Source organism: Periophthalmus magnuspinnatus, chromosome 18 (assembly GCF_009829125.3).
Source record: "Periophthalmus magnuspinnatus isolate fPerMag1 chromosome 18, fPerMag1.2.pri, whole genome shotgun sequence".
Classification (NCBI taxonomy): domain Eukaryota; kingdom Metazoa; phylum Chordata; class Actinopteri; order Gobiiformes; family Gobiidae; genus Periophthalmus; species Periophthalmus magnuspinnatus.
This window is the reverse complement of record NC_047143.1, coordinates 14210246-14236206: the sequence shown is the minus strand read 5'-3', so window position 1 is coordinate 14236206 and position 25961 is coordinate 14210246. Positions and strand designations below refer to the sequence as shown.

Sequence of the window (25961 nt, the reverse complement as noted above, 5' to 3'; positions counted from 1 at the left end):
GTCGATTGCGAAGGCATTTTGTGTAGATCTCCTCCCGTCAGCCATCCAGTCACATGACTAATATACAGGACAACCAGTCAGATTACACCTGACTCTAGGTCACATCAGGGGCGTTGCACACGCATAAACAAGCGCGAGTTAGTTTAACCCTATAGCGTCGGATCCTATCGTCGCAGATAGAGTGCGGTTGTGGACTTTCCAGCAGCGTAACTCCGCGCCCAGTCGTGCTCTCATGTAAATTCAAACGGCGTTTCAAAGCGGAGACATGGGGCTATCTAAATATTTTACCGTCATTACGGTAATCTGCCTCTGTTGTCCCTCGAAGGTGACGAATGAGAGCGCGGGGGCTGCGGGTCATTTATTCGATGCGTAAAAGAAAAAATATCATGATGTGATGTGTAAAATAGAAGTAGTTTTGTGAAAAAATGCAGTAAATTCTGATACTTCGTTTAAATTTTTTTTTATGGCTATAAAAAAGACAAAACCGTAATCAACATGATTAGCTCTGTTATCTCTTTCAAATGAAAAATTTTACTCCTGGCTGTCAGAAGCGACTGCCCGAACTATGTGTCCTTCACTGATTCCATTCAGTCCAAGTCATCAGAGCAGTAATCATCATACAAGTAATTATGAACATGTAAGAAGTTCAATTGTGTTGCGCAGTATTATCTCATGACGTTGTGCAAGGTACATCAAAATGCACTGTACATGTAAGAATTCATAATACATTTGCAAATAAATATATGTTTAACATTTTTGTATTAGGTGGTAGATATTTCAGACACGATCATTTTAAAAGTAGCTCACATACTGAAAATATCTGAGCACCCCTGCTCTATGGTACTGCTCTGCTTGGCTCAGTCTTGTTTTTTGCATTTATGACTTCAATCTTAGCCTCTGATCCCACTACCCATGACCCACTCGAAGACTGCTCCATCAACCTTCAGTTGCATTCCCTTGTCTGTAAATAAACTTTGTTTAAACTTTTCACCCAAGTCTGAATCTTTGGTCCCCCTGTCAGTCGTTACGACAATTCAACACTTATAAATATCCAACACTTATAAATATCCAATATCCATACTGGATTATGGGGATGTGGTGTACATGCAGACTTTAGCCGCTGCTTTGGAACCATTGGATACACAATTTTACCCTTATTTGCCCTTATTTATTTATTTTTTTTATTACAGGTGATGGATTTGAAACCCATCACTGTATTCACTATGAAAAATTGGGTTGGCCATCACAGTTTATTAGAAGAAAAAAGCACTCTATGAAAAGTATCTATAAGGGACTACTTCAAAAACTGCCAGAATACCTCACCTTCTTGTTAATCATTGATACTGGAACGTTTAATACCAGATCACACAACTGACTTGTATATTTGTAGTAGTGGCTAGCAAATTAGCTATGTCCATTTATATATACAGTCTACGGTTGTAACTGTCACATTTACAGTCATTGGCTGCTAGCTTATCTAAAGTAACACATTTGAAGAAGTGAGCTTTACTTGTGAAAGGTTTATACTTTTTTCCTGCATTGTTGATTATAAAAATAAAATGACCAAATATAGACACTAAAGTCTCTGCGTTTGAGTCTATGTGACGTGGTGGCCATCTTGGGACATCCATTGCTCAAGTTGCATCCAACAAGCCTTTATGAGGCTTTTATGATTTCTATGAGTAACAAGAAACAAAACTTGTCTAAATTACACAATAGCTATGATTAGACAAAATAAAATTAAAATTAATAAAAAAAATATTTTGTTAGATGAAAGTTTAATCTGCCAGAAAAATGCCTTCCAGGTTTCTACATAGATTCTGCATTTTGGATAGTGTTGATGGCATTGGTAAAAGGATTCTGGTTTTGAACTCACTCCTAGTTCCTGCATTTTTGTTTTTTTATTTACTGTTCTTCTCAACTTTTTCCCAAGAACTACCACTTAACAGGTGTGAGAAAGACCTTATACTTAGGTTACTTCCTCATACTTGGTCAAACCTCTGCTGACTTTACACATTTGAATTGAAAAAACATTTTGGTAGTGCTAATTAGGGACAGTCTTGGCTGAGTGATCCTAAATGAAATACCATAGTCATATTTAAATAATTACAATTAAAAAGCTTTTAAAGGAGTCATTATGGACAAACATTCTATAGCCTTCAACTATATTACAAAGCTATTCCTCCATCAGGAACATACCTTAAGGTGTGTTTTGTATCATTTTTTTTATATCTATTGTATCAGGGTTGTTTTTTTTTTTACATTAGCTAAAAATAAAATAGAATAAAATAAAACAGGTTATCAACATCTCGACCGGAAAAAGGTGGCTTGCCCTCTCCAGGTGAGTGGTGAATCTCTCCCTCAAGTGGAGGAGTTCAAGTATCTCGGGGTCTTGTTCATGAGTGAAGGAAGGATGGAGCGTGAGCTTAACTGGAGGATTGGTCTGTTGTGGTAAAGAAGGAGCTGAGTCGAAAGGCAACGCTCTCGATTTACCGGTCAGTATACATTTCTACCCTCACCTATGGTCATGAGATCTGGGTAATGACCGAAAGGACAAGATCGTGGATACAAGTGGCGGAAATGGGTTTCCTCCGTAGGGTGGTGGGGCACACCCTTACGGATAGGGTGAGGAGCTTGGTCACATGGGAGGAGCTCAGTGTAGAGCCATTGCTCCTACATGGCTCGAGAGGGACCAGCTCAAGCGGTTCAGGCATCTGCTCAGGATGCCTCCTGGATGCCTCCCTAGGGAGGTGTTCCGGGCATGTCCCATCAGGAGCAGGCCCAGGGAAGACCCAGGACACGCTGGAGGGACTATGTCTCTCGGCTGGCCTGGAGGACGTGTCTGTGGTGAGGGAAGTCTCAGACTCCCTGCTTAGACTGCTGCCCCCACTACCCAGCCCCAGATAAGCTGAAGAAAATGGATAGATGGATGAAGGTTATCAACATTCCCTCTCAACCCACATTCATTTGAAGATTGTCTTTCCAAACTTTCTACATTCCATGACCATGGCAGCAGAACAATTCACCTCCTCAGCCTCTCCATTTTCTTCTCTTCACAGTCACAAGTGCCTAGGCTTTGGTGGAGATAGTATCCCTAACACACCCAAGCCTATCTTACCTTTACACTTGTAACCTTGCTTGTAGAATCCCCATATCTGTAAAAAACAGAAAAAAAGAAAAGAAAAAAAAACAAGGTTGAGGACTAATTAAATGTTTCTTTCTAGCCTACAAAAGCACAAATACACCAATTATCACTAGTCAGCAGCCACATCTCCACTACAGCTCTTAATGAAAAAGAGTGTCTGGCTGTTTGAAATGATGAAACAAAGAGGATACAAAACATTAGGTCTACGAGGAGACATTGTGCATTTGGTGATGCACTCTCACTTTTTAATGTTTTGTATCTGTTTTTCTTTTTCACTTGAAGCTTCCTTAATTTCAACAAAACAAATATCAAAGAAGAGAAAGCATTATTGTTGAACTGTTGTATTAAGTGTTCTTCAATCAGTATTTCAAGTGGCATCCTTGTTCACATGGTCTGTTTAGTTTAGTCATTTAATGATTAAATTTCTGAGTGCCAAGAAGGATTGCAGATATATATATATATATATATATATATATATATATATATATATATATATATATATATATATATATATATATATATATATATATCTCTTCTAGAAGTGTAAATTTGTTCAGCGTTACTTTGTCAGGACTCATTACCTTCTCACTGTTGCAGTGACTATGTTTACATGCACACCATGAAAACTGGATAACTGGCCTAGTCCAATTTAAACAGATTTATCAAAATGCATATAAACTCAGAAACTACGATTGAGGTGTCATAATTCAAATCTCAAAGATCCCAAAAATATATCTCAAGAAGCTGATACATACTCAGATAGTCCCTGCATGGAACAGTGCTGTCTGATTTATGTTAGGCGCAGATTAGGAGAGGCATTCAACTGCATGGGGTAAGAAACAGCCAGACAAAGTTTAGACGTTTACTCACTACATTTAGGTCATCAGTGATGATAAAATAAGGTCTGTTTGTTGCAGTCTAACACAAAGCAAAACCTACCGATATCCAAGTAGAGCAAATAACTACTGCAGTTCCTAAATATAAATCTAATCAAATGATCAGCGTAAAGATGTGTTGCTTATCTATCAAAAGGGTGTTGATACATATGCTAGCCATTTTTATCCAATCCAATCCACTTTACTTATATAGCACATTTCACAAACAAATGCAGTTTCCAAAGTGCTGCACAAATACATTATTGTCATGAGGCATTTATTTCTGCTCCTGGTGTTATCTCCCTGTGTGCTTCTCCCCCTCCCTCACCTGCCGGAGTCTGGAGCTGGGCGGAGTTCCTGGCTCCTCCCGCGCGCACCTGCATCCCATCAGCGCAATCAATGCCACCTGCCATGGATAAGAGGAGCCAGGACCAGACACTCTGTGCCAGATCGTCCGCGTGTCAAACGTGACTGTCCCAGCTCTGTTTTTGTACTCTTTGTTACCTACCTTTTTGATGCTTACTGGATTTTGCTGCCCCTCAGATTCCTGCTCACTCGGCCATCCCAGCTTCTTGTCTCTGGCTCCGTTCCTGACCTGCTCCTTCGGTATAGTCTGCTCCTTGTTTTCACCATCTTGTCTCGTCCTGGACTCCGGCATGCCTCTCGTTTCCCGCTCTGGCTCCTGTTCCCCGGACTGCCCCTGCTCTGTTACCTCTGGCTCCGTCCCCGGTCCTGTCCCCACTCTGGTCCTGGCTGTTCCCTGTTCCTGCCCCTGCTCTTCGCAACGCATTCCTGGACTCTGGCTCGCACCCTGTTCCTCGCTCCTTGTCAATTTAGCGAACTCTTGTCTATTATTTCACAAACTGTAAATACACACTGTAAATCTGCTCCGAGTTCTGCACCTCTTCGGTCCACCCTACACCAGCATTACGACAATTATAAATAAAAACAACTGGTTCAGTAAATCAACATTTAGACTAAAATCAAATAGCAAAATTAAAATAATAATTATGTATATAAAAGAATTACCAATATAACAATAAAATAAAAATAAAAACAGCCATTTTTATTAGCAACTACAGGTGCAAAGTTTTAGTACCAAGGCAAAATTACTAGACACCCTTGAGTATCTTGTAGCCCCCCTTTTGCAGCTATTCAGTTCTGTGACCAGCTGTACACTGGCCTGGGAGGTTTTGGTTCAAAAACGATTTTGAATTTGTTAGTTTAATGCACTCTGACTTCTCTGTGCATGTAAAGGTAGTGTCTCTTTTGGCTGCACTGTGATCATGTGGTGATCTCTGAGAGGTGCCTGGTTCGGTTCCATGACCAAGTAGGGTGATTACCTCCAGGTACTCTCATTAGACATGAACAGGTCCAGGGAAGCACCTTGATCCCGGTTCAGAATCTGGGGTCCCTGGTATTTACAAACCAGCCAATGTTCCTGGAACAACATGGACCCAACCCAGGGCTTCCTTGCATACAGAGGGCTAGTCACCACAGTTACTTAATGTCGCGTCTACTCCAGAATCTTCCGACCACAACCCAACAAACTAAGTGTTATAAAAAGAAAACACTTCTTGTTGAAAGTTATTGTCTAACTAGAAAGTAACTCTTTAAAGCTTAAGCGTTAATTCTGATTAGCCACTTCAGTCAAAAAACATTACAAGAAATACTGCAAAAGGAAAATTAATTCTGTCAGCTGAACATACCTTTTAAGAGTGAATATGCTTCACAACAACACAACTAGTACATTTTAAATGTTTTGCAGAGCTGCTTATATAATATGTCTGTACTGGAGCAAGAGAGATTTTGCGCCAAATGCATGGACATGCATAGTGTTTAATACATAAATTTTTGCATGGTTAAATATGAAACTAGGTGGCCAACATTTAGGAGACAAGTCCATTGGGCAGCGTGCGGACATCAATGGGGCCATGAGCCAGTGGGGAACAATGACATGAAAGAGGGACATCTGAGGGACAGCAAATATCCTGACCTCTCCACACACACACACACACACACACACACACACATAAAGCACATGCACATGGACTGTACTGCAGGAGGAGGAGATGGTCTAAATACAGAGAGGACCACAGAGCAGCCCACACAAGCTGACCTTTACAGCACCCGTTCAATCCAAAACACAATGCAAAGCAAATGGGAGCAGGAAGACCCCTATGGAGGGATAGAATGGGTTGGTAAGATGGTGCGTTCCAAAGAGCTGCTGCAGCATGTGGTTCATTAATTTCAGTGCTGGCAATAATCAACTTTCCATAGATTTATATGGGCCATTTTCTCAAAATGCATTTTCTCCCATGATGACTAAAAGATAAACCATTAAAAAGCAACTATATACACAGAAATTTCATATCTTGTACTTAATACAATTTTGACAGATCATACAGAAGGATTTGTTGATTTGTTCAAAAATTTTACAACAATTTCCAGTAAGATCTAGCTCACTCAAATGCTACATAATGTATTCAAAGTTAGTTCTGTACATTTTTACATTGTTAACTTTTTTTTCTTCTTTGCTCATTTGTTAGATTCAATTCAGTCTTTATCATTGCAAAATTTGTAACCCTACATGGAGCAGTGGAAATTGATTCTGCCTCATACCCAGGAGATTGTGGGTTTGAATCCTCCTACAGCCTAAAACAACATGCAAGAATTCAAATTGGAATTCAAATGCACAACCATTTAAGGTTCCTATTTGCTGTGAAGGGACTCCAGCAAATCCACCTAGAAGTCCACAAACAGAACAGACAATATGGTTGTCTTAGTAGTTTTGTAATGTGTGTGTTTTTTTTTTTAAGTTTTCTTTAAATGACACATAAGAATAGATTTGCAAATGGTACTTTTTAATATTTATTTTAACATAAATAAAATAAAATATTCAAATTCAATTCTTATTACAAAAAGAAAGAAAACAAAGCAAAACAAACTTCAACGATTACAATTTGGTGTTTTGAATGGCTTGTAAACAAGTGTGGCATGGATGTGTTCTATAGTTTCATTCTGATCTGTTGGTATATTTTGACAGAGCAGAGCCATGTGTCAACACAGATTATAACAGGTACTTGTAACAGAGAATTAGCAGACTGGTTCGGAACGGGGAAGTGGACAATTTAATTAGTATGTGGCTCTCATGTTCTAATGAGAGCATACAGAAATAGGGGTAATTGAAAAGACCACAGCAATGTTCAAAATGCATGCTGTTATGATAAAGATGGGATGGTGTGATGAAGTAGGTATTTAAATCTATTGAACTTGTTCCCAATGGTGGAAGGTGGCAAAGTAAAAGTAGTATCTGTACTTTACTGAAGTCAATTTTACAGTGGATACTTTTTACTTTTACTTCACTATATTGTGAAGAGAGCAGGTATCTGCATTTTCTACTCCAAAAAAATACTTTTAAAAATACTTTTAAAAAGTATTTTTTTCATATGATTCGATCGGTTATTTTTTACCATGTTTGTGGTATATCCTGACTCAAGTTTTTTAGTTCAAGCTTTGAGCAAAAAAAAAAAAAAAAATACACTAAATTTATGAGAAACATTAAGAAACTGATTCATATTGCAACTGTTGACTAAAATATGTATCATTTTTCACTCAATATCATTCAATAACACTTAAACAAATTAACCACACTTTATCAAAATATCTCTAAAATAGTTTAATTTTTTACTCTAAAAATACATTTTTAAATGGGTACTTAAGTGGATTTTTTTCATGTGATACTTTTATTGAGTGTCTTTTTACCTCTGTATCTATACTTTTACTTAAGTAACAAAATTGAGTACTTTATCTACAACTGCTTGTTCCTTGCACTCAAAAACCCTTTGGCAAATGGTGAGTATGCACATACATGTATTTTTTATGCTAGAACAGCTTTTTCAGACAGTGAAGCAAGATGGACCACCCCTGCACAGCCAGTTAGCTCTTAGTTAGTGACCCACATGGCTCTTTCTTACAAGCTTGCAATCTATAAAATGTTTTCAAATTAGACAGCATGCAGAAAATTTATGTTTTGTTTTTTTTTGTTTGTTTTTTTTTTACAAAGTTTTGTAAAGAGAGGAGAGGAGAAAACAGCATTTACAAATGTATGTGAAAAAAAAGGGTACTTCAACTTTGAAAAGTTATAATTTATGGAGGTCGGGGTAGAGTCCTTTTTTAATCATGCAATCAATACTGTCCCCTAGTTTATCCGAAGGGGACAAACTAGGCCACATAAACACCATGCAATGTGGTGTATTCCACTGCAGTGATGAGGAATACACCACAAGGAGAATTATATAGAGCAAACTAAACAACCACTACACAAAAAAACTATATCAACACGTTAAAGCTATAAATCAGTCATTTGAAGACAGCGAGGTGCACATTTTAAACAGGGGGATAGGTTGTTTTGAAAATGCTGTGAAGGAGGTAGATTTTGTCAAAAAAGAAAATATTTCTTTAAACAGGAGTGGTCAGTCTAATCAGGTGCTTAAGAGCTGTCAGAAAACAATAGGGCAGAAAAAATACAAAACTAGTCTAACAAGTATACATAGGCAAGTAAACTAGTACAGGACAGGTTTTAGGGTAAAACTCCTTCCCTAGGGTAGTACTAATATAGCTCCTCTTATCTTAGTGCAGTATACATTCTAGCTTCTCAGACCAGTATTCCCAGACAGAAAATGTCTTCCGGATAGCAACCAAAAGTCTTGATTTCAAATGTTGTAGAGATAAGTTCGAAACCTTCTCTAACATGGACCATTTGTGGATGGATTAGGGATTACACTGATTGCAATTAAACCCAAAAAATCCAATCCTAATCCAAGTTTTTGGGAGGTGAGATGATTCAATAGTTAAAATGCCTTCTATTTACGAATATCAAAATTGAATACTCTGCATCACATCTGAATTCTAACTCTAAATAACATAGGTCTTCTCAGAGACACACTACACACCAGTCCAATCATCTCACTCAATTACCTCTCACCATATTTCCCAGAATGCAACTGCACCAGCGGTCATAACTCAGGATAATTGGCAATGATGAAGGCTGAAGCTGACGGAAAGCCAAACAGGTAGAGTAGAGAGATGGAATGGGAAAGGTGAGCACATATCAGAATCAGAATCAGAATCAGAAGACTTTTATTGCCATATGAACAATAGGCTTTATATACCAGCAGTGATTGACTGAATCTATGGAATCCATATGAGCAAATGCAACATACATTAATATGAGGCGATCATGCAGAGATGGCAGATTCATCAGTTGAAATGTTACGTTGCCATGGTGACATTTGGGGTGCCTTGAAGTGTTTTCTCCTCTTTTGTGTCAAGATAATGACACAAGCACTACAGCTCACATATATGTAAGTGCCATTTTTTTTTCGAGACAAAATAATAGTGCTTTCTTTATGTTATCATATTGTCCCTACTAATGAAGCTCAAGATATTTCTAAAACTGTCCAGGAAAATTATCAATTCTTGCTCAAACAAGTACTTAGTTTCAATACTAGTTTTAGTCATGATTAATATCTGATTTCCCAGTCTAGTACAGAACATTTTGGTTATGCTGCCATTGTAGGGAGTATTATACCTCTGATGATGTAGGATGTAAGATAACAAGGACTGAGCTGGCTGTGAGTACCCTTGGTACAGCACAGCAGTACAAATTCAGTACTCAGTAGCTAGTAAAACTCATAAAATCAGCATATGCCAAAATCACTACAGGTTACTCAACAAACACATACTAAAAACTACAACACTGTGTCACGATCCCTGTCTGCCCTGCCTTTTTTTTTTTTTTTTTTTTTTTTTTTTTCTTTCCCCCTCCCTTCTGTTTCTGAGCCTGGAGCTGGGGCGGAGATCTTGGCTCCTCCCATGCACACCTGGAGCTAATCTACAATCAGCTGCACCTGGGTAGGACAAGAGGAGCCAGGACCTTACACTCAGCTCCAGCATGTCCACGTATCTCTGTGGTACTCCCTGCTTGGCTCAGTTCATGTTTTTTTTGCTTTTTGACTTTTGCTAAACTGGATACTTTTGCTGGATACTTCCTGCTCCCTGGACCCGCTCAGCTCTCCACCCTGCACTTCTCTACTGGTACCGTTCGTCCCGTCTCAGTCTCTGCTACTCACAGATACCCTTGGATCACGGCAAACGACCCCTCCCGATTCACCGATTGATCTGCTGTCATATTTTCACTTGCACTCCTGTAAATAAACACTGTTAAACCTTCCCTGAGTTCTGTCTTTTTGGTCCCTCCTATCAGATGTTACGACACACTGTAAACACGGTGAATCAACCTAATTAAAAAACAAAAAACAAAAAAAAAAACAGGGCCTGCTACATTTATAATAAATGCACTATCTCTCCCCTTTCTTTTAAAGCGCCAAAGTTCACCGATCCAATTCAGTATTCTATTGATTCTCACTTGCTTGTACTGGTTAGACAGATTACATTTATTGGATTGTGTGTTGACTTACAAATCCGGCGCAGTGCTCGCAGAATGTAGGTTTCACATACGTAGCCTCTGTAAACGTGTGTATAAAGCCCATCTTACAGTTGAGTAGAGAGCTAGCCTTCAAGAAGTAGTCGATCATCTCCTCTCGGCTGATCTTGCCATCTCTGACAGAAAAAAGGTTTATGAGGCAATAAATATCTGTCTGTTTGATTTAAGGGTAAATAATAAAATCTATATGTGTCTCACTGGTTCTTGTCCAGCTCTCCGAACTTGCTGAGGTAAGGGAAGTTGTTCTGGATAGCCTCAAACTCATCTTGGGAAATATGGCCATCACCATCCGTGTCGAAGTTCTTGAAGACTGACTGGAAAAGTTGTTCATTAAATGTTTAGTTGACATAATTATTATATGCAATTTCATAAGTAGTCTTGGGATGTCATAGTAAATTATATATTAGGAGTGTGTTGAATCAGAACTTCCAATATAATATTAAACCTATTGAGATATTAAATCTATGGAGATAATATAAAACTATATTATATCCATCCATCCATTTTCTTCCGCTTATCCAGAGCCGGGTCGCGAGGGCAGCAGTCTAAGCAGGGACTCCTAAACTTCCCTCACCCCAGACACGTCCTCCAGCTCCTCCGGTGGGATCCCAAGGCGTTCCCAGGCCAGCTGAGAGACATAGTCCCTCCAGCGTGTCCTGGATCTTCCCCGGGGTCTCCTCCCAGTGGGACATGCCCAGAACACCTCCCTAGGGAGGCGTCTAGGAGGCATCCTGAGCAGATGCCCGAGCCACTTCAGCTGGCTCCTCTCAACATGTAGGAGCAGCGGCTCTACTCCGAGCTCCTCCCGTGTGACTGAGCTCCTTACCCTATCCCTAAGGGTGCACCCAGCCACTCTGCGGAGGAAACCCATTTCGGCCGCTTGTATCCACGATCTTGTCCTTTCGGTCATTACCCAGAGTTCATGACCATAGGTGATGGTAGGAACGTAGATTGTCTGATTTTGGAACACACCCTCCGGTCCCCCTTCTTATACAGAGGTACCACCACCCCGGTCTGCCTCTCCAGTGGTACTGTCCCCGACCGCCACGCGATGTTGCAGAGACGTGTCAGCCAAGACAGTCCCACATCATCCAGAGACTTGAGGTACTCGGGACGGATCTCGTCCACCCCCGGAGCCCTGCCACTGAGGAGCTTGCTAACCACCTCGGTGACTTCAGCAAAGGTGATGGACGAGTCCGCCTCCAGGTCCCCAGTCTCTGCTTCCTCCTCGGGAGACATGACGGGGGGATTGAGGTAGTATTCCTTCCACCGCCCGGCAACATCCCCAGTCGAGGTCAGCAGCTCTCCACCCACACTGTAAACAGTGTTGGTGAAGCACTGCTTCCCCCTCCTGAGGCGTCGGACGGTTTGCAAGAATTTCTTTGAGGCCGTCCGATAGTCCTCCTCCATGGCCTCCTCCATGGCCTCCCCGAACTCCTCCCAACCCCATTTTTTTGCCTCTGCAACCGCACGAGCCGCTGCACGCTTGGCCCGCCTGTACTCATCGGCTGCCTCAGGAGTCCCACAAGCCAACAAGGCTCGATAGGACTCCTTCTTCAGTTTGACGGCATCCCTTACTTCCGGTGTCCAGCACCGGGTTCGGGGATTGCCGCCGCGACAAGCACCACAGACCTTATGACCACAGCTACGAGCGGCTGCATCGACAATAGAGGTGGAGAACATGGCCCACTCGGAGTCCATGTCTCCAGTCTCCCCCGGGATCAGGGAGAAGTTCTCCCGGAGGTGTGAGTTGAAGACCCCTCTGACTGAAGGCTCTGCCAGGCATTCCCAACAGACCCTTACAATATGCTTGGGTCTGCCAGGTCTGTCCGGCTTCCTCCTCTGCCAGCGGATCCAACTCACCACCAGGTGGTGATCGGTTGACAGCTCAGCCCCTCTCTTCACCCGAGTGTCCAAGACACACGGTCGGAGATCAGATGACACGACAACAAAGTCGATCATCGACCTCCGACCTAGAGTGTCCTGGTGCCACGTGCACCAATGGACACCCTTGTGCTCGAACATGGTGTTCATTATGGACAAACTGTGACTAGCACAGAAGTCCAATAACAAAACACCACTTGGGTTCAGATCAGGGAGGCCGTTCTTCCCAATCACGCCCCTTCAGGTGTCACTGTCGTTACCCACATGGGCGTTGAAGTCCCCCAGGAGAACAATGGAGTCCCCAGTCGGTGCACTGTCTAGTACCCATCCCAGGGACTCCAAGAAGGCCTGGTACTCTGCACTGCTGTTTGGCCCGTAGGCCGACACAACAGTGAGAGACCTGTCCCCAACCCGAAGGCGCAGGGACGCAACCCTCTCGTCCACCGGAGTGAACCCCAACACGAAGCGGCTGAGCTGTGGGGCAATGAGCAAGCCCACACCAGCTCGCTGCCTCTCCCCGTGGGCAACGCCAGAAAAATGGAGAGTCCAGCACCTCTTTTACAATTTTACAATTTTGAGAAGCTTAATACTGAAGTAAGTATTTGCATTTGCACACTAATAAGGATCTCTTCAGAAGATTTTCAGTTAGCCTAATATTAAACCAATACTAAATCAAATGCTAAATACCTACAAACGTATTCTGCTGCTAAAATGTAGTAGACTATTTACCAGTAGTGAGCTCAGGTTGTTCCCCAAATCTTTTGCTTGCATTCGTTATTTGATGTTCTCTGCTTCCTGTGTGGAATGTGCACAGACAGAGCCCAGGCGGTGCTCAAATACCTTCCCCTTTGTCTTGTACCCTTGTGGTCAACATATTTTTATATTTTTTTTAGGTTTAATATTTGCTCCATGAGGACAGCAGATGTGTAAAAGTTGTTTCAAACACGCAATAAAGAATATTCACTGCGCATCTCATTTTTGTTATACTTTTTTGGTCCAAGATCCCTCAGGTCATTTACACCAATGCAGATAGCTTTGTTGCTGATAACTCAGCAGGTGTACACATAAAAGTAGCCTAATATCTAAAGAGGCAAAATCATACTTGCTTACTTAAAAAAAAAGAAAAGGTGGATAAGTGATATGGAAAAGTGGTAGAGCACCTGCCTCTAAAAATGTCATTTCCATTCAAAAAACATACTACTTTGTTTAAAATTGTTAATTGCTTTGGCAACGGTCCTAATTTGTCATAATTTTGAAACCCACGGATAATGTGTTGGATGTATTCACCTGTCATTATTGATGTTTTTACCTCAGCAATGCAGTTAAACCGTGATGACTACTTCAAACCTTGATTGTAGTTACCATAGCAATCAACACTTGACTGACTGTTGCTGGTGATGAAGTACGAGCAATTGATTGTAATGGTGACAAAGTCTTATACCTCCACCATCTTCTCTATGTGCTTCTTGATTATGGTTGGGTCCGCATTTGGCTTAACCGATACAGCCCAGTCATCAATCATGGTGGCCTTAGGCTCTGGAGGAGGGGTGGGGCTGGAGTTCTGCTGTAAAATGAAAAGTAAAAGCACCAAAGATCAACATTAGAGAAGTAAGTTACTATATGACCAGCAAGAATGGAAGGTTTTATGTGCTGAACTTGAATAACCGTGAGTGACTTGCTTTACCGCTGGTTTTCGAGGCTCTCTTTGTAATGACATTTGATAGATCTCCTCCTCTGTGTGGTACTGGTCTAAAGACACCTGAAATGAAGGAGACAGGTAAATATTCAATGTCCAATGTTTACTTCCTTGGGGATTGTACAACAAATGATCAACTTAACAATGTAGAGCAGTAAGTAGTTACACAGTAAGGAGCAGTGGAGGGTAACTTTTGGAAATTGTACTTTTCAGAGTACTTTTCTAGCAGCATATTTATACTCCTACTTGAAAACAATTTTTATTGAAGTACTTACTTGAGTAAGTAACATTACCCTTACTTGAGTAAAATCATCTTTTATTGAAGTATTTGAGTCTTATTTGAGTAAAAGTTTTAGTTATAGTTTATCACTGCGTGCAAGTCTACAAGTGACAAAACATTTATGTCGACAATATGAAATTATTTATATGAAATATGATTTTTTTTTTCTCATTTTTGTGTATATCCTTTGAAAATACCAGATTTTAATGTTCCAATTACATTAACTTAACATTGCAAATCAGATGTTATGTCTCGACAGTTACTCTTACTTTAGTAGTAATTTTCCCGAATACTTTTTTACTCTTACTTGAGTAATTTCTTAAAACACTAGTTTGTATTTCTACTTGAGTAATATTATATTGAAGTAATGTTGGTCTTATTTGAGCACAGTTTTTGGCTGCCCTACCCACCTCTGGTAACACAGTAACATGTTACAAGTTAAATGAGCTGTATGTTTCCCTAAGTAAGCTATAGTAATCACACAACAATATAACTGCTTTTGAAATTAAGCAATAAGAGTAGTATTTAGCTAATGTTTACCACTTATATATATATATACATATGCATTTTAAACATGAACTGATGAAATAATATAAGAATCCTATGCATTTCAGAACATACAGCTGCAGTGTTAGTAGATTGTATAGGGCTACAAAAAACACAGTATAGTCTGCGGTTAGCGTAAGACTTTCTACTTAAATAATTCCTTTCTTTGTGATTAACTTCCTTTGCTATTGTCTCGGGCTAATTGTGTTTCCTGACATCTATTGACTTTGGATGTGGAGGGTAATTTCAGAGTCCCCGGCGCTAAACAGGTGGTAAGAGAGTTGACTTATTTTGGCCTACTTCCCTGTTAAACGAACTGACGAACCAAAGATAATTAGGTATTGACTCCTTCAAAGTGCACTTTGCAAAGGAACGTCACTATCTTAGACGGACACCTGCTGCACGACTGAATTATTGAATACATTTTACAACAAAATAAATAAAAATAAAACCTGAAGTGTCACAGGACTTTAGCACTAAAACAAATTATACATTATTAATATGACAATTTATTCTGCTTTTAATTGTAATTGTTCTGTGAGACGTGTCAATTAGGTATCACTCATTCCCACACCACAATCGGACAAATGCACGGTGGGTGAAATGTCTTGCCTAAGGACGCAACAACACTGGCAGAGATGGGATCAAACCTATAACAAACCATGGGGGAGCTAAAGGTTTGATGCTGCTCTTCAAAAGCTAAATACTGTGGCTAAGTTCATAAATTGATGAAAAAGCAGGCCTCAGCATCTCGGACTAGCTTTAGCGCTCTGGTTAAGAGAAGGGAGAGCGAGTGATTTTTTTTTTTTTTTCCTTTAGCTGTCAATTAAAATAATCATCCTTGTCACTGTACTTTTTGTCGAAATTTCTAAAAAAATAATTCACAAATGTTGAACCTGGTCATGTCTATTAATGACTAATCCCTTTAACTGTCTATACTACAGCAAAAATTGTCTTTTTAACTATATTCATTTTACCTGCTCCCCACCTGTATTAAACATTATTAGCCAATAGAATGTCATCTGAAATCTAACAATTGGTCGCACTATGGAACACAAAATAATCTTATGTTTATGCCACAACCCCTATCGACCATTTTAACCCCAAAAATACTCTCTTCGCTTCAGCATTTTCCTGTTTGTCTCCATGGAGATGCTATTGCTGTGTCTGAAATGCTTCACAGCATAGCATTAAACTTACATATTTTACATATATTCTATTACAGTTATTCTATTCCTATTTCTTTCAAGAATAAATTTAAAAATTATGTATTCTTACAGTGAGTCGGGTTGCTTCTCCACAGATCTAACCTGTGACTTGTCCTGGTATTGTGTCGCCTTCTGGTTTTCATGGAAATAGTTAAGTTTCATGCCATGCTGTGGAATATTCCAGGCAAAGCAATAACATCTCCATGGAGACACTCAATGCACCTTTGAAACTTCGCAACCCTGCTCTCATGTCTATTGCAGCAGCAGCAGCAGAACCATCAGCATCTTCAACTTCTCCATCTCCTCCTCTTAGTCAGATCATAACTACAATAAATGATACATTACAGCTCACTCATTTGTAGTAGTTAAAATATTGCTGTGGCTTCCCAGCACCCATGTCTTCACACCTTTGACTAAAACAAACCATATTTTTTACACTACAATTTACTGCCGAGCATAAGCATCACACCAACTGTTTTAACATCAAGAAGAAACAGTGTGACTTCACAGGGTTTTATCCATGTAAATAAATGTGGAGACTGTAACTCCACTTTCTATCTCTTAACTTTCAAAATGTATAAAAATGAAGCCTATAGAGGAATAGATATATTTTCTGTACAATAACAACATACCTATGTACCTGTTTATGCTAACTTTGTAATTGTTTCTATCGACACTAAAAATACCATTACCACATTAAAGTATAAGTAAAGTATAAGTAAAACTTAATGAGAGATTCACTGTTTTTTGATGAAATATCCAAACTCATGATCCACAAATGCCTAATGTTTCATTAATTGTTAGGGACTGGCTTCACAAACCAGTATTAATTTTTATTCATCTGACAACAATCATGCATTTAGTGTTGACAATGGCACCCCTTTCTGAAGCTATTGTTAAAAAAAAAAAAAAATACACTTTTGTTTATCTGTGCTGACTGAGAAGTCATTGAACTTTGTGCCAGTTTTTGTTTCATGTGGCTACACCCAGTAATTACAGAGATATAACCATAAACCAGGTAAAAAACCAGCAAAACAAATTCTATCATAGAATTCTGACCTGTCCTTCAGCTCAGTTTTAAGCTACAGAGATTGTAAAATGCAACCTATAAAACTTGAGTATTTTTATGGGGGACAGTAACTCAGTAGGGTGTTGATTGTTGATCCAAGGTTTGAATCCAATTTGCGACATAAATATTGCTTGAGCGGTCAGACCCACTGAGCCCACAGGTTGCAATTCCAGCTCCCACAGATGAATGCTGCCGTTGTGTTCTTGGGCAAGACCCTCACCCCTAGGGTCTGTGTACACTGGTGTGTGTGAGTGTGTGTGAATGTGTGAGTGGTTCCTTGATGTAAGGTGCTTTGAATGCCTTAAAGGTAGTGAAGGACGTAAACGTCATTGCTCATAATATCAAAGATTAGACTAAAAGGAGGTTTAGGACTTTCATGCAACACTGCACAAACACACTCCATCCTTGCCCTATCGCATAGAAAAGAACGTACTGTGACAATAGATAGATTGTGTAGCATGTCCTCCCAGGTCAATCTGTAACAGATAATGCTGCGCCAGTGGGGTGCCTGGAGGGTAGAGGAGTGCCAGAAGGAAGAAGAAGATGTCCACGCCCAGCTACTGAATATTCATGATTTATCTTTAAATGTGGCGTTCAGGGTCAAGCACTCAGATCAAAACGGGACTGCCCCTGAGATCTGCACGTACTAGGGACAGCATCATGCCTGACTTGTATTAGATTGGATGTATAGGGGATAATAAAACTCGAGTGATTCTACTCTCTGGTCTCCAGTGGTTCTTCTGATCGGATAAAAGGAACATGCTTACAATTTGGTGACCCCTGACGTGATCCGATCTTGAGGCCCTGGGCAAACTAAAGAGGTAAGGAAGACCTTTCAAAACTTCCATATTGACTACATGTAAATTGAGGAAGTCACCGTGCTGTCTGGTGCCGCTTGTGGTTAAATTTAGCAAACCGACCATATTAAAATAGCATTTTAGGGACAGAAGGGCCACAAGGTAACTGGTGAATTACAGCTGTAATATTATCACGGGGTTAAAGTCCCTTAAAAAAAATAAATAAAAAATAAATAAATAAATACATTTAAAAAAAAAATAATTAAAAAAAAAAAAAAAAAAAAAAAAGGTTAACGACCGAGCTTCAGGTTCGAGTCCTGATACTAAGACAGGTTCGAGTCCTGTGACCCACCATGAACTGGTGTAGTGGGCAGACGTGTCCCTACGTAGCTGGGTGCGTACAGCGCTTCCCTGGGGAGTTTTGGGTCCCCCAAAAATAATAAGGGTACAGGGTTCGAGTCCCTGGTGAAGGGTTAGAGTCCCTCACGGAAAAGGTTAACGGCCGAGCTTCAGGTTCAAGTCCTGATAGTAATACAGGGTTTGAGTCCCTGGTGAAGGGTTAGAGTCCCTCACGGAAAAGGTTAACGGCCGAGCTTCAGGTTCAAGTCCTGATAGTAATACAGGGTTCGAGTCCCTGATGAAGGGTTAGAGTCCCTCACGGAAAATATAAAGAAAAATAAATTATTATTATTATTTATTTATTTTTTTTAATTAAATAAAATAAAAAATAAGAAAAAAAAAATAAGCAAAAGAACAAAAACAGAACTATGGATGAAGAGTGTACAGGAGGGTGTGAAGAGTTTGGTGGATGTCCGCAACTAGAGGGTGGCAAGGACTCGCTGGATGGAGAATGGTTAGATATGTGGCAAAAAGTGGAGGAGCAAGTGCTGTCAGGCATAGAGAAAAGGAAAAGGCCAAAGGAAAAAGAAAGGTTGACTAATTAATGGATTCGCGCCCAGGTAACTATGCCCAAAGACATGAGGACAGATCCATGCTGGGGAAATATGTGTAAGTTGTGGATAGGACGAGAGGAGAAAGCACAGTATGTTATGGGGCAGACCACAAAAGAGAAACAAAAGGCAAGTATTGTACTATGGCAAAAGAAACATGGATTGACGGACTTTTATTAGACATAGTAAAGTGACAGGAAAGTATTTGAGAAGGGACAGGAAAGTTTTGTAAAGTACTGGGAAAGTTCTTAAACTGAGCAAGACAGTGTTTAAAGAGTGCGTGAGAGAGTTTTTAAAGGGTGCAAATGAGTGGGTGAGAGAGTTGCAGATTGGAGGCTTGTTAAGACAAGATATTATTATACTAAAATATTGTTATATTATGATATAATCTAATAGTACAACAATATAATTCAGCCTAAAATATGAGAGATTCGTGTAACAACTATCAGTGCTGCTTGTGACTACATTAAAGCTACAGTTGAGCAGATTTGTAACTATCTCTATCAAGCTAAAGAACGAAATGTGGACGCATAACACATAAACAGACATAGTTATAAAATACAATCTGAACCCATATTCAAAAAATGTCAAACAAAAGTGTACCGATGATAAATGATGAATAAATACATTGTATCCCATATTGGTGCCTCTGTGAGTGGTTTAAAATGAAGCAATTTACCAAATAATGATCCCAGCAATATAATTAAACTTGAGTTTAACTGCACCTACATGATACAAGACCAATGGTTAAAGTGCCACAGTTGATGATGCTTTTGTGCAATGCAAAGAAAGAGCAGTATGTTTTAAATTCATCTGACAGTAGAGATTTATTTTAGCATTCAAATAAACTTTAGAAGATTTTGTTTAATTAGATCATGCTGAAATTGAAATAAACAATTCAAACCATGTCTTTATAATTATTGAAAATTCCTCACTTTAACTTTAGGATATTGTAAATATAGATACGGATTTCTTATGCAAACTGTTTACACATTTTTGAGGTGAAAATGAACAACTTGTCCATGCAAGTTGGAATAGACCTTGAATAGATTTTAGTTTTGACTGAAGTGGATTTGGGATGGGTCTTTGGTCTGTTGTGTCTGGGTGGGCGTGGTCTGGGTGCAGTGGCTCTCTGGGTGCATCGCTCCATCTCTGAACTGGAAGGTCACATGACCTGGACTGGCTCTGTTTCTGCTGTCGTCTAAAGATTGTCTAAACATGGCTGTTGCGTCACTGAGAAACATGAACTGAACTAAAACCAAAGAAAGTCCTGCTGGCTCTGAAACTCATCTGTGGACTGGGCTCCTCCACTACCGGTCACATGACAAATGAATGAACTGAATCAAAAGCTTCCACAAGCGCTCTGCTGCTCTTCTAAAGGCCCCATAAAACTGTCTCTGCTGCTGCGTTTGGGCTGTGTTTACCTGGGCACTCATGACTGGAGCCTGTTCTTGGATCCACACAGTCAAATATTTTGTTTTTGACCAAATTTCAAAATTTAGAAGTGTATTCATTTATTTCAAACATTTTTGCTCCATTCCTGAGAACAACCATTTACCAATATAACATTATTTAGGCTGTTTCTTTTCATTGTACATCAGCGCTGTTGCACTGGGGCTTCTACATACTGCAAATGCAACTCATTTGAAATTACATTTAGAATGGCCACAATTAACAAAATTAGAAACCAAAGTTTTTAAACAGTATAATTTCCAATGTGAAAAAATATGTAGCTTTATTATGTATGAAATCTGAGACCGCTGGAGTCTGAAAGACTTTAAATTGTTTGGTGTAAATCTTTAGTTCATATACTATGCTACTTTAAATTTGATCAAAATGTTAATGCTCCTGAAATGTGTTTGAAATTTGTATTTTAAACTGAATTATATTATCAGAACATAAAACAGTGGCTTTCTAAGGCTTGTAAAACAATTCTTAAGCTAATAACAACAACTAAATAGGGTAGTCACAATAACGTCATTTCATCTGACAAAAAAAAAAAAAGTTCAGCAGTATGAATGTGTCTAAACTTATTTGGAGGAAGGAAAAAAAAGAAATAAGTCCCGCTTCAAGTCCTAATCAAAACCCGGTATTAAATAATTTTAAATATTCACAAATAGAATAAATTATTGCTATGAATGAATGTTTGAATTATATGAATGTTGATCAGATAAAATAAAGTTGTTAAAAAGGGGGGAGGTTGCAGTTCATATAACATAAAGCTAAACTGGACAAGGAGGTTTCAGTTAGTATAATATAGAGCTAAACTAGACATTAACAAAGGACAATTATGGTTAAAGCAGTAATAATGGCATCTAATACACACTGATGCCTCTCAGTAGATACTGAAGGGATTTACCACCAGCACTGCACATAAAAACTAAATATTCAATAGAACTGATAGACACTGGCAGATTGTTGACTGTGCATGAGCTCAACATTTGGACTGACACAGATATGACAAATATGTACCAAATATGTAACCAACAGGACAAATAAGTGTCACGATAGACCACCTGACAAATGACAGAGTGTTACATATGGCTATATTTTATAGAGGGGGGTCTCATCACTTGAGCAAATGGGGAAACAAATCATGAACTTTACCAGAATGACCTGGTTGGATGCTTTGCCATTAGCGCTGATGGCAATGTGATCCACAGCCAGCATTCTTGATTTCTCTTTACATGAGATCTTAATTAGGAAAAGGATCGGCACTCCTCTCCAACCTGAAACAAGTGTCCTTAAAAATCTTCACATTCATAAGATCTTGATTACAAAGCACTGACTAACTTAACTCTATAGTTCTCTCCCAACAGGTCCAGCAACCTGAAACAAGTGTCCTTAAAAATCTTCACATTCACAAGGTCTTGATTACAAAGCACTGACTAACTTAAGTCTGTAGTTCTCTCCCAACAGGTCCAGAATCTCTGACAACCCCCTGGTAATGGTAAACTAACCTAAACTAAATGAAACAACTTAGAATGTATCTGGCCTGAAGCCTATCCTGTGAACCGTGAGGATACTCTTCTGTGATCAAGGTCATGATTAATCATTATATTCCTACTCATGGCTTTCCAGCTCTGATTAGCTCTGATAATGGTACACATTTCAACAACCATGCTCTTCAAAAGGTTGACAAAAAATGCTAGGCCTGTGTCATAAATTTGGTTCTGTGTATCATCCTCAAAGTTAAGGACGTGCTGAACGCATGAACCGCACTCTAAAAGACAAATTGGCTAAGATCTGTTACGCTTTAGGGCTTAATTGGCTCCAGTCCCTACCCCTGGCTCTTTTGACAGTGAGACAGACTATTAACAAAGTTACTGGTTTCTTTCCTTATGAATTGCTCACTGGACGTTTGATGCCAGGGCCAGGGGCTACATTGGTACCACAGGACCCCTCATCTTCCTCTTAATTAACTTTTACCTTAATTGTTTTTAGTTTAATTATTTTCACTTATGCTGTACAATTTCTCTGTGCCTTCCAGGTTGAATATAATTGTGCTCTGGTCGGAGTCGGTACGGGTGGCTACCCTGCATCCCTGTCAAAAGGCTTGTACACGCATGCAATGATTTTTAGTGGACGGGGTTCTACCCTGCACAAAAGGGGGATTTCATTATTAACAGTGTTATGCTTTAGTGTAACATTATGGGCATGTGCAGGTGGGGCCTCCAGTACCTCAGATAACTTAATTTCAAAAACAGGTCAGAAGTGTTCAAACAAAACCAGCCACGTGACATTACCTCAAATGTGTACTCCCACCGGAGAATCCAGAGTTTTTCGTATACCATTCCACTTATTTAAACATCGGGGGACTCAGTTAACTTCTTTGGTAGACCCTAGCTCTTATCACTGGTATGTGATGCCCGGACAAATTGACAATTCATGGGGAAACGTAGCTGCATACTCAGGTAATGACTGGACTCCATGGTCCTCCACAGAACTAGCTAGTAAATGGAAAAACATGTTAACTTTAACCAGGACCTCAACCCATTTAGTAGTAACAATAGATTTTACACAACAAGCAAATGCTTCTGAATGCACAATATTTAGATTTTATGTATATGTGCCTGGACCATCTCGTGATTATTATGCCGATGCAATTATATGTCAAGATCCAATCAGAATTAACAAGACTAGTTCCTATACTTCTGTTGGTAGATTAGACCAAAATACAAAATACATTGAAGTTCTGGACCCATCACGATTTACTTCAGCAGAATTTGTTTATTCAGCTACTGGCACTAAATTACAATCTAACATTTGGCTCCAATCCGCACAAAATGTTGCTTTAGGTATAGGAGAAGACTGTGTGGTCTGCCTTAATGCAAGGCCACAGCTGCAGTTGGTCCCAGGCATTTATGAGAACACATCATGTGCATTGGAGCTCTCCTCAAAGGAACAATTCAAATCTATCCCCATCATGTAAACAATTAGGCCCTATCTTCCCTATCCTAAAAGCTCATATCCAACCTCCAATTTTTTACACTCCCAAAGTGGGTGTGTAACACCTGTGTTTCCAGTACCTGTCCTGAAAATTGTACAGATTGTAAGGCATGTAGGCTCTATTGACCCTAACATGTGTTCTGAAAATCTAACTAAAAACAAATCTTTTAGTCTCTTAAAGCAACGTGTTGATGTATGGTGGTGGTGCGGACGTGACACTCTCAGAGGACACATGCCAGGTAATTGGAGTGGTGTGTGTTCATTGGTTTCTCTTATCTATCCCGCTACCATTATTGTTAAATCAGGTTCACATACCACACACACCAGATATCAACGTGACACTATGTCTGATGTAAATCATGCTCTAGGCCCTAACCCAACATATGTAGATGCTATAGGTGTATCACGTGGTGTTCCAGATGAATATAAACTAGTCGATCAGCTTGCTGCAGGGTTTGAAAATCTTCCATTAATTAGTGCTATATTTCCTATCACTCCTAACAAAATGTAGATCGTATAAATTATCTCCATTACAACTTGTTGCATTTAACCAATCTGACCACATCCTTAGGCACAGCTATGGCTGAACAATTAGACGCGGTATCCAGAACTACCTTTCAAAATAGAATGGCCCTAGATATGTTATTAGCCGAACGGGGAGGGGTATGTTCTTTGTTCGGGGAACAGTGTTGTACATTTATTCCTAATAATACTGCTCCGGATGGCTCCGTAACCAGAACTCTTAAAGGACTCCAAATGTTCTCGGACACGATGCATTCTCACTCAGGTGTTAACAATCCCCTAGATGAGTGGTTCTCCAAAATGTTTGGCTCTTGGAAACAAGTAGCAATGTCAATGGCTACCACAGTAGTAATGGTGATTGCTTTATTTGTCTTTGGTGGTTGTTGTTGTATTGATTAGATCCTTAATTGAACGAGTCATTCAACACGCTGTAGGTGGTCAGCTAAGAGGTCAATATACAATGTTTAAACAGGAGGAGGTAAAACCCACATTACCGGTATTGGCCCCATAGATTGTGTAGCATGGTCTCCCAGGTCAATCTGTTACAGATAACGTTGCGCCGGTGGGGCACCTGGAGGGTAGAGGACTGCCAGAAGGAAGAAGATGTCCACGCCCAGCTACTGAATATTCATGATTTATCTTTAAATGTGGCATTCAGGGTCAAGCACTCAGATCAAAACGGGACTGCCTCTGAGATCTCCGTGCACGTACTAGGGACAGCATCACGCCTGACTTGTATTAGATTGCATGTATAGGGAATAATAAAACTCGAGTGATTCTACTCTCTGGTTTCCAGTGGTTCTTCTGATCGGATAAAAGGAACATGCTTACAGTAGAAAAGCGCTATATAAAATGTGATAATTAACCATTTCTCTTATCTTCACTCAATCTGATCATAGTTTTGAGAGTTTCCTCCTCTCCCGGCTGGTCATTCTACTGTGTTTTTGACCAACAGCCAAACGCATAACAAAATCTGTACTACCAATGTCTTCCTCCTACTTCAGTCAATGTTGTCTTAGATACTTAGATACAAATGTTCAAGTGCTCCCATCTGCAGACCAAAATCTTTCCAACTTGTTTCTTTTGTATTTAAGTTAAGAATCAATGCATTCCAATTTCACATTTTCTAACTTAAAATAATGTTTAAAGTTGGAAAACTCACTTTTTAAACTCCAGTTTCATATTTAATTTTATATAAATAAATATTTTATATAAATATTGGTAAATGTTGTCTGTCGGACAGACAGGGATAACTGGGAAACCCCACCAATATCACTGGAGCCACATTGGAGCCTATATATTGCCGATCCCTACTTTGCATTATCTCCTGTGAAGTATGTTTTTTTAAGAATTTTTCAAACAGACAATCCACACATACTGAAGGAATTATTATTATATCATTAATAGTAGCAGTATCATGAAATTATTTGTATAAGCCTGAAGTAGCTTAGCCATTGTTGAAAACATTGTAATAACAAGACTTCAGCTATTTTTCTGCCAATACTTGTTGTCCCTCCATACTTACTGTAGGCTAATCAGTTTGAGCAAGTTTGTGTTAGCATCTGTATTCAGGGTTTGTTCTAAATTAGAGAAGGTTTTTTAGAATGCCGTCAAATATTTGTAGTTCTATAGGCTAGCAACTCTGTGCCAGCTCACTTACTGTAAGCAGATTTAGCAAGTCCGTGTTAGCATCTATGTTGGGCGGTGCATTTTGTATTAGCGCTAACTCTTGTAAGATGGCATACAGCTGCTGCGTTTTGGCCAGGTTCACTCTTGTCTTCTCTTTGTCCATCCAATCCGGCAGTGCTACATGAACAGCGATCAAGTCCTTTAGGTGAACTCCAAGAATCGGAAAACGGAATCCGGAACAATCTGAAAAACGCTTGCGGTACTGGCTATAGTTTCCACAAGAGGTCACCAGCTCGATCAGACTGTTGAAACTCTGAAAAAAAAAAAAAAGTTTTAATTGTAATAAGCTCTAATGGAAGTTATACAGAAAAAGTCGGCGAGCTATTAACCAAGATTTAAAGAT

General features: G+C 39.6%; 1 protein-coding gene across 3 annotated transcripts in view; it reads right to left on the bottom strand.

Annotated features, from left to right (window-relative positions):
• Positions 1 to 25961, bottom strand: part of LOC117386524 (RAS guanyl-releasing protein 2) — a 93090-nt gene that overhangs the window by 11138 nt on the left and 55991 nt on the right. For 2 of the 3 annotated variants that reach the window (XM_033983923.2, XM_055228935.1), the window contains exons 9-14: positions 25590 to 25871; positions 14097 to 14171; positions 13854 to 13976; positions 10727 to 10842; positions 10503 to 10644; positions 3119 to 3155 (exon numbers count right to left, since the gene is read on the bottom strand). In XM_033983923.2, the coding sequence (XP_033839814.1) occupies positions 3119 to 3155; positions 10503 to 10644; positions 10727 to 10842; positions 13854 to 13976; positions 14097 to 14171; positions 25590 to 25871 (775 nt within the window). The remainder of the gene's footprint in view (positions 1 to 3118; positions 3156 to 10502; positions 10645 to 10726; positions 10843 to 13853; positions 13977 to 14096; positions 14172 to 25589; positions 25872 to 25961) is intronic. The other variant, XM_033983924.2, reaches the window with a different exon arrangement.